General features: G+C 41.8%; 2 protein-coding genes across 8 annotated transcripts in view; one reads left to right on the top strand and one right to left on the bottom strand.

The window, feature by feature from the left end:
- The first annotated feature begins 246 nt into the window (after nucleotides 1-246).
- wnt2 (wingless-type MMTV integration site family member 2) lies at nucleotides 247-6,542 on the top strand. Of its 2 annotated transcripts, XM_064343051.1 has the most exons (5): nucleotides 247-1,505; nucleotides 2,051-2,271; nucleotides 4,086-4,363; nucleotides 4,564-4,828; nucleotides 5,965-6,542. In XM_064343051.1, exons 1-5 carry the CDS (start codon nucleotides 1,423-1,425, stop codon nucleotides 6,192-6,194), a joined length of 1,077 nt encoding a protein of 358 aa, XP_064199121.1. In that variant the 5' UTR covers nucleotides 247-1,422; the 3' UTR covers nucleotides 6,195-6,542. The 2 variants fall into 2 exon arrangements, with proteins under 2 accessions (XP_064199121.1, XP_064199122.1); XM_064343052.1 differs by having other exon boundaries at nucleotides 247-2,271.
- A 555-nt stretch (nucleotides 6,543-7,097) lies between these two features.
- The window catches only part of LOC135259114 (suppressor of tumorigenicity 7 protein homolog), a 30,700-nt gene continuing 28,492 nt past the window's right edge, over nucleotides 7,098-9,305 (bottom strand). For 4 of the 6 annotated variants that reach the window (XM_064343045.1, XM_064343046.1, XM_064343041.1 and 1 more), the window contains 2 exons: nucleotides 7,923-8,065; nucleotides 7,098-7,426 (listed from right to left, as the gene is read on the bottom strand). In XM_064343045.1, coding sequence (XP_064199115.1) covers nucleotides 7,331-7,426; nucleotides 7,923-8,065 — 239 coding nt within the window. In that variant the 3' untranslated portion in view covers nucleotides 7,098-7,330. The remainder of the gene's footprint in view (nucleotides 7,427-7,922; nucleotides 8,066-9,305) is intronic. The other 2 variants (XM_064343042.1, XM_064343044.1) reach the window with 1 other exon arrangement.

Here is a 9,305-nt window from a genome sequence, read left to right as displayed (position 1 = left end):
TTAGGAGTAGTGTGCTTACACAAAAAAATAGTTCGAAAATGTTTTTCATTTGAACTGGTGAAAGTCACTTACCAGCTTTTGGTTAAATAAAAACCTTGGTTTACTCAGCAACATTTTCTGTGTTATGTGAAATTTCTTTACCGATAGTAGTTTCAGATCAATGTTACAATTTTTAAATGAGGAGGACTGGGAATTTATCAAAGTGGTTACCCATGAGCATTTAAAATTGGGAAAGTTGTTGGTCAATACCTTTGGCTTTGGCTTTGGCATTTAAACGTTGACCCCGGAATTTGAATTGATTGAATTACCTTATTTTTTTGTATACCGATATAATTTCCATTTTATTGCAAAACTTGTAGTCATCCAGCGTTTAGGTTATTTCATATTTCCCTTAAAATATAAAGAATAACGTATATCTGCATGTTGGTTAGCTAAAGCCTGTCGTAATATGGGTGGCATGTTATTTTATTAATTTTCTTATGTGATAGCAGTCTCGCTCGCCGAGATGATCCAGAGAATCCAGTTTGACCATTTAATCCTCATCTCGTCTGGAGACAAGACCCCGATTCAAAGGAGAAGGACACATTAAATCTCTTATATAAATGAGAGATCAAAGATTGGAGTAATACAACGTGACAATTGTACAGATCGCAAAAGAAGTTCAAAAGGAAGCGATAATCCAATTTAAATGCACACATCACGGGGGGAGGGGTGGATGGTGGTGTGATTTCATATTGCTTAATATGGCTAAGAAGTCACTGCCTTAATATATGTACAATTTAACATTTAATTTCTGGAACCATTATATGTACAACTGTGTTTTGATAGTTTAATCCTTAATACTTAGCACTTTAGTAGGCTATCTGATAACTTAAATGTGATTTACATCACTTGTTTTACTCTCCCTGTCAGTATATGATTGTGTTTATAAAAATGTCCCGAGTTTTAGCGTATCACGCTGAACCACATTCTACACCTTTCAGTTTGGAAATCGGCCAAACTTGTGTCTGGTGTCAAGCTAGCCTGAACAGATACTTTCAGACATCTAATTTTTTCACTTCATTCCAACGAGGGAGGACTGCGCCCACCCCTTGTGTTAACGTTTTATACCTGATAGTAGCTCATCGGCTTTCCCAACGCAGCAAATCTCTATTCAAACGGGGAAACGCATATGATCAACAGTTTCTCCTAATAATCGCCTCAAATGGTTTTACACTTAAGGGTTTGCCTCCGATATCTACTTTGATTTTTTTTTTTTCATTCAAGACAACTTTTTGTTACCAATTGTAGGTACTACTGAGTAGATAGAAAAAAGGGGACAGTAGTTTGTGGCATCGCATGTATCATTGTTCTTCTTTTCTGCCAATGGAAGCACTAAGAGCAGGTGCCTGAACGCATGCCGACTCAGCCAGTTGTTGTAATATGAACTTATTGCCAACTGGAATATGTTTTTATATATCTGTAGCAATCTGTTGGTTCACGTCAAGGGTCGATGCATCTTGGTGGTGAGTATCAAAAATCTATGTTCAAAGGGAAAAAAATGCATGAATCTTCTCTAACATATTTATGTAGGCTATTTATTTATTTGTTTGTTTTTGGTCGACTTAATGGGGGGTCGCTGTGAAACTAAGCCTTATAAAATGCTGGCGGAGATGATAGCCTTTTAGCAATACAATACATCCTGCTGCATGATACCGGTAATAAGGGTGTTTATTCTGGAGGATTCTGTTTATCAAGTGAAAATGTAGCTTATGCTGAAAGAAAGTTGTTATAGGCGAGTTATTATACTCGTGTATTTCAAAGATTTTAACATCTTTTAAAAATTAACTAGCTATCAGATTAAGCATCAGTTATTCTTTTCATGAATATGTATTGTATGGTTAATGTTGCTTTTAAAGAAAGTTTTAAAAATTTATAAAACCTCCCAAAAGTAAAACCTTTTTATGTAGGCTACTGAAATTCAACTTGTTACTGAGTAGTATTTAAGGTTTATTTTGCTTGCAAACAGAAACTGGTCGGTTGAAATGGAATTGGGTTCATCTTTCTGCAGGTACATGGGCACCCTAGGGTCACAGGTGATGTGCGACAACATCCCTGGTTTAGCTAACAAACAGCGTCAGCTTTGCCGCCAGCATCCGAAGATGATGCAAGCGATTGGGGCTGGTATTAAAGATTGGATTGGTGAATGTCAGTATCAGTTCCGTAACCACCGCTGGAACTGCAGTACTATGGCGCGGGACCACACGGTATTCGGAAGAATTCTTCTTCGAAGTGAGTACACGTTAGATTTATTTATTTATTTATTTATTTAAACAGAATATAACGGTAATAGTAGCTATAACACAACAAAATAATATACAATAGGCTAATAGTGCAGCCTATATGTAGGTTATGGGGTGAATGATATGATAGGCCGTAGTCCTCAGTTTGTTTATATTTCAGAAACAGGATAGCCTATTATTCCAGCCGCCTCAGGTAATAATCATCGATTCAATGTCCAGTCTCTTGCTGTAAAGACTTTTAAATATGCATTTAAAGGTCTTTTGACTTTGGAAGGCATTCGCTCTTAAAATTTTTTATGTATTATTATTATGCGGTTAATATGGGCTATTTAAATATAAAACAAACCATTTTCATTAACAACTAAGCGATTTAACCGTTTGATCTGAAAATAATTCATACGCCCGATATGGAAGTGGAAATTAATATTTTGCAATGTATACATTAGTTTTATTGGAGCTCATAAATTGATTCATTTCAAAGTAACTTGCTGGGTGGGCTCCGTTGCTATTGCCTACACTGCCCCATTGAGAAACACACAGCTAATAAATTGTCTTTAAAATGTATGCTGTCCCGTTTCAATTATATTCGTGTGAAAACTAAACCTAAGAACCCTCGCGAAACGAGGGAATTATTTGCTGTTGAAGTTATACTGCATTTTAAAGTCACATTTGATCTATTGATTTTAATCTCTTTTGCTGTCCGCGAGACCGCCCTGCAAAGCCTTGGCTCTTATGGAGGGAATTAGAAAGGAGAGCTGACAGGCAGAATTTCTCTGCCGTACCATGGGAATGTACTTACTGTCAAAGTTAGAACGATTATTTAAGACAATTAAAGTGGGGTGGCATTTTACAGATCTTGTTTATCTCACTTAAAAGTGGTTTTCAAGTGCTCTTCAGCTGAGTGCTCACATACACAAACGATCCTCTGGATCAAGGGTTTTCAAACCGTTTCTGATCCAGGGACCCCCCACCCAAGCTCAAAGGCGTCCAGGACCCCATCATACATTTGAAAGTGTTTTATTTTTAAAAAAAGGCTTTATATTTTGAAACGTTTTCCCAAATCTGTATATAGTCATTGCGTATCAAGTCTGGCCAGGGACCCTCTACAGAAGGACACCCTGTTAAAAACCCAGGCTCTGGATCATTGATGGTTTCGTCTGGTCAGTTAGACAGAATCTGTTGAGTAATACTGGTGCAACAACACCATTTACTCTGATCTAATTGGTTTTCAAGAAAGAAATGATTGTAGCAATGAAATGTCCTGGAAATACAATTTTAAATATCTTAGTTGAACAATTTAAAAATAAATAAATAGATAAATAAATAAAACCACATTGTACATTTTAATCATCCTGTTGAAAAACAGGAGAAACATTTAGGAAACTGCACAAAATTGTTCAGCTCTTTGAGGCTACCTCTGATCTAATACATTGCCCTGTTGGGTTGGTTGTGGTAGTATGGTACTGGGTAAATTTGAGATGCATGATCAAATCATACGTGGGACACTGCCATTTTCAGGTTGCCAGAATGATGTATTCAACCATTTTGTAAATATCCAGCTGTATAAATGTATAATGGATGGGGGGGGATGGATCAGGTTGTATTTTGTCAATAATAAACAGAAGGGGTCGTGACTTGTGACCTATGACCTGTAGACATTTGTCTACGACATTAATGGTTGTATCATATATGAGCTTAAAATGTGGACACATAATAGAAAGATGCAGCTGTGAGTGTGGCGCTCCCTCCATGCATGGTGATTTACCTGCACCCCCCCACCTCGACCCCCCCCCCGTTGTGCAGGCAGTCGCGAGGCCGCCTTTGTTTACGCCATCTCCTCGGCCGGCGTGGTCCACACGCTCACCCGCGCCTGCAGCCAGGGGGAGCTGGAGTCCTGCTCCTGCGACCCCGAGAAAAAAGGCACGTCCCGGGACGCCAAGGGGGCCTTCGACTGGGGCGGCTGCAGCGACCACGTGGACTACGCCCTCAGATTCACCCAGGCCTTCATCGACGCCAAGGAGCGGAGACAGAGGGATGCCCGGGCGCTAATGAACCTCCACAACAATAGAGCTGGCAGGAAGGTACGCTCGCTCGCTCACTCACTCACTCACTCGCTCGCTCACTCACTCACATACACCACATATTGAATCAACCTGATTTTATGTGTGAGAGAAAGGTAACTAATCGCTGTGTGACTAATTCAGATCTGCACATTGATATGGTTTTGTTTATCATCGGGATTCTGTAAAATTTATCTCAAATAATATCTGTTCTCCTGCAGGCAGTGAAGCGCTTCATGAACCTGGAGTGCAAATGTCATGGTGTCAGTGGCTCCTGCACAGTGAGGACATGCTGGCTCGCCATGGCAGACTTTCGCCACACGGGGGAGTACCTGCGTATGAAGTACAATGGGGCCGTCCAGGTGGTCATGAACCAGTATGGCACGGGGTTCAGCCGTGCCTACAGGAAGTTCAAGAGGCCCACCAAGAATGACCTTGTGTACTTCGAGAACTCGCCCGACTACTGTGTTCGTGACCTGGAGTCGGGTAGGCCAAACATCAACCAGATCATTTTACCAAACTTATCAATAGTTCTTATGGATAGTTTTTTTCCTGGGATTTAAAGAATATAATTTCCGCTTTAACGTCTGTCTTTTACTGGCCCAGACAAGCTTTGTATGCACTGAAGGAGGTTTGTGCAACTTGTAGAAGTTTCTGACTCTCTGTTGGCTTTAGAATGGCTCGCACAGGGTCATTCGGGAGTTTGTCGTCTGAAGCAGGAAAACGCACTGCAACATGTTGAGAAATGGCTAACTGCTACTTTCTCGGCAGCCGAGGGGCCAGGGGATGGCATGAGCGCTCAGGTGATGCTGCGTTTAAGGCACGTGACGCACTTTAGCGCAGCTGAAACTTGATCTCTCCTCAGATAGTCATAAATCCCCCCAGGGCCCCCGGCGTTCTGAAGCCTCCCCACAATCTCTCAGGAGGGGGAATATTTTGGGAGGTTGGTCATGTCTGAAGGCCTCTCTGGAACATACGCTTTACCACCATTTGAGACACGCCCCCACAACCTCTTATTCACAGTGTAATATAAATCTAATAGCTTCTGCCTCTGTCAAAAAACACTGACATTTAGCTTTGGTTGATTGCTTGAATAGTCATTTGAATGTAGAAATCTTAGAATTGCTATAGATTTGCTATAGATTTGGTCCTATCGTATGCGTGGTATGCATGCAGTTTAGGGCAATAGGTTTATTATGTCTTTTCAGACAGAATCTTGAAGAAAGTCCCAATGAGTTGAGAGCCAGAGCTGGCTGATCATGATCCAGCATAATCACTTCTCCGCCACTTTACCTGCATGCCACAGCTGTAGCACATCATGTCCCTTGATTGTTTGTTATGGACAGAGATGACAGAATGCTTCTTTCTCTCTTACTACTGTTCCTGAGGGAATCGACTCATTTGCCCATTTGCAGACTCATAGCCACTCTTGGTAAGAAGGCCAGCACCAGTAACGCTGGTAGGTGGAAGCGGTGTCAACACAAAAAAAAAAAACAGAAAACAATCAGAACATGAACTAAATAAGCTTGCCTGGTTCCTGATCTGCAGTGGGAAATGGGTATTAACACACCATACATTCACTTTTAAGATCTGCCCCCCAACATTCATCCATCTCTCCACAGGCTCAGCTGGCACGGGTGGGCGCGTCTGCAACAGGACTTCAAGGGGCATGGACAGCTGTGAGGTCATGTGCTGTGGGCGGGGCTACGACACCTCCCGGATGGGCCGCACGACCAAGTGCGAGTGCAAGTTCCACTGGTGCTGTGCCGTCCGCTGCCGGGACTGCCACGAGGTGGTGGACGTCCACACCTGCAAGGACCAGGACAGCGCCACCTGGCTGGGGCAGATGTGACCCGGGCCCATTTCATTCATGGGGACGTCAGCTAACGGTGGTGAACATGCATTAGGACTCAAACTCACTTAAGAGGGGATGCAAGCAGTAAGCCTTGCTTGTGCTGCACAACACCCTCCTCATTGGCTGATGTTCCCCAAGAATGAATATTGTACAAGCCAATGTCTCACAGCTGAATTTGACACCGTCACGAGTACCTGAAAAGATGTCCTGCATAGTGTTTGGCCAAATCTTTCTTCTTTTTTATTTCATTCATCATTCACAAATGTATTTATTGAAGCATTCTTGTACCCAGAAAAGAGCATCTGAAAATGTATGTCATGTGTAAATATAAACTGTGTAATTTAAAATAAAGTTTATAGTTTATGTAAACTATTAGAAAGCACTTTAGCACGAAATGTTAAACTCACGGTAAAATGTTTGTTGGAGAAGAAATGGCAGGCGGGGATTAGTCCATAATATTAGTCCATTAGTCCAAAATAAACAGTGAAAGAAAAGTCAAGATAAAAAGGTCACCATGACAAGTAAAATGTATGAGGTTAATTGGTGAAACCAATTAATACAGTGTGAACATCTGCAACTGAAGTATTTTGAGAAAACCTCCTGGTCAAAAAAGATGACAGTCTGCTACCAACACTACGGCTTTATAATGGTTTTAGCTGTGAGCTATTGTTTGTGGGCTTGCTGAGTTTGTTTTGACAGGAATGGCATGTAACAGATGTCCTGTCTGGAAATCTTCAGCACAGCACCAAGGAAGATCCTCCTGAAGTGACACTGATAAACAAATGCAATGGCATCGCCATACAACAACAGCAACAACAACAGTATCATCTCTAAGCCTCCAGAACGCAACCAATGGCTTCACTTCCAGGTCCGAAAGGATAATACCAAAAGGAAACCCAGTGCATTGCAGCAATACACAAAAGTCTTTATTTTTGTTGTCCATTTTTTTTCAGCTTTTTTGTATGAAGGCAAATGATCACCTTTTTTGTACAACAAAAACAGGTTTACATGAGAAAAAAAGCCAAGGGATCAAAACTTATTATTCCATTTTCCCTTTCTCCCATCATGCCCCACTTTGTAGTCCGCAAGACTCCATGACCTTGGCATAAAGGTGTCGGCAGTTCATTTGAGTCTCAGATGCGTGTCAGCTGGTGCCACAAGCTGGATGGTAGGACGCTCTCCACCTTCTCCATAATGAAGTTCAGCGGCGCAAACAGTGTGCTGAGGAACTGCACAGAGAACAATACGACAGCTGTTACAACTAGAGTACAGATCCTTATATTTGCATGTATCACAATATGTGTAAATGGATATTTGATAATGGGCTACTGCAGTTGGGATTCCATAGTTCAGCTCAAAGTCTCTGACAGCTTTGAAACAAGGTGTTATTTGCATGCGTACTTTGTGGAGGATACTCCCACAGTGTGGAATGGATGGTAATCATGAGGGACACTGCTAGCAGAGGACACTCTCACAGTGTATGTGGTTATAAGGGACACTGGGCTAGCAGAGGATACTCTCTCAGTGTGCATGGCTATCATGAGGGACACTGGGCTAGCAGAGGATACTCTCTCAGTGTGCATGGCTATCATGAGGGACACTGGGCTAGCAGAGGATATTCTCTCAGTGTGCATGGCTATCACGAGAGGCCCTGGGCTAGCAGAGGATACTTTCAGTGTGCATGGCTATCATAAGGGAGGCGGTGCTAGCACAGCGGAAACTCACAGCTTTAGCAAAGACGCCCATGAGCTCAGGGAACTGGTGTGTGAGGAGGGCCAGCATGGCGGTGAAGGAGCAGAGGCCAGCAGTGAAGAGGATGAAGAAGGGCAGCTCTTTCTTAGGGTACACTGACACCTCATGGAACACTGCTTACACACAGCAAAGGAGGAAAAGAGGGTTAATTATACCCACTATGGTCAATCTACACCACTCCACTATGCCAACTGCAATAAAACTACACCACTCAACTACATACAGTACATTCTATCTATACCCAGTACAGTCAATCTATAACACTATACCAACTATGGCCAAGTTATACACAGCTGGATCGACAACCATGTCTACTACAGTAGAGAAAACTACATTGACACATGAATACATACAGTAGGACACAGTTAATATCCTACATCACTCAATTACACAGTATTTTCAAGCTACACCACTAATCTATATACAGTATACATAATACAGCTAAATTGCACCTAACCTACATAAAAGGAGAAATCACACCAGTCAGTCACATGCATACAACTGAAAAAACATCACTCAACTACCTACAGTGCAGTAAAACAAGAAACCAACAACATGGCTACACTTGCAAATACAGACAGAATAGTCATATTACCACTAAATTAAATACAGCATTACACACATAACCAGGCACAGCACAACAAAGCTAAATACAGTACAGCCACCCAACTTGCACCACACTCAGTAGTAGCTTTGCATCTTTATGCTCTCTTAATGATGTTGACGCTAAATTATAATGATCACATGAAGTGTCTAGACCTCAATGTCAAGCTATAAAAATGGGAGTGACGTCCCCCCGTCTGGGACGCAAACAGTGCCCCTGACTCCCCAACGGGCCAGCCCCAATTCACACCGTAACCACTCCACCCCCATTCTGAGTGACATTCAATTAAACGTGTTGCAAACATAGTCGAATGGGACTCGGTTCTGGGATGTACTTCATCCATCATCACTTTGCGCCCACAATTAATCTGCTGTCGAGATGGAATGTCAGCATCCAACTGTTGCCACAGTTACAGTGTTGACAGTGGGTTTCTTAAAACCTGGCACCAGCTATTTATGCAGAGAAGCAGACACCTTTGTTGCATCATATTGGTATTAGAGTAGAAGCAGCTATCCAACTACGTAACACTACATGTTGACCAATTGTTTACATACTGACTTTACTTTATTTCCTAGTTACAGTAAGTCACATAAGTTAATATTTGTTTATAATGAATTATTTATATCAATATAATATGGCAATGAAGCATTCACGTCTTCTGCTGTGTGTGGGAGGTTTTCTCTGACAGATGTTTTAATTTGGAATGGCAACGCAACTTGGTAACCGAGGCAAAAATCCCTTGATCTTATGCC

This window comes from Anguilla rostrata, chromosome 7, assembly GCF_018555375.3.
Source record: "Anguilla rostrata isolate EN2019 chromosome 7, ASM1855537v3, whole genome shotgun sequence".
Lineage (NCBI taxonomy): Eukaryota > Metazoa > Chordata > Actinopteri > Anguilliformes > Anguillidae > Anguilla > Anguilla rostrata.
The sequence above is the reverse complement of the archived record's forward strand: the minus strand, read 5'-3'. Positions and strand labels throughout refer to the sequence as shown.

What these genes read in the sequence shown, in the direction of transcription:
- wnt2 (XM_064343051.1), top strand. Translation starts at nt 1,423, where the DNA reads ATGAACTTATTGCCAACTGGAATATGTTTTTATATATCTGTAGCAATC. An exon ending in CGGAAGAATTCTTCTTCGAA is followed by an intron (nt 2,272 to 4,085) that starts GTGAGTACACGT and finishes CCCGTTGTGCAG; the next exon opens with GCAGTCGCGAGGCCGCCTTT. An exon ending in ACAATAGAGCTGGCAGGAAG is followed by an intron (nt 4,364 to 4,563) that starts GTACGCTCGCTC and finishes GTTCTCCTGCAG; the next exon opens with GCAGTGAAGCGCTTCATGAA.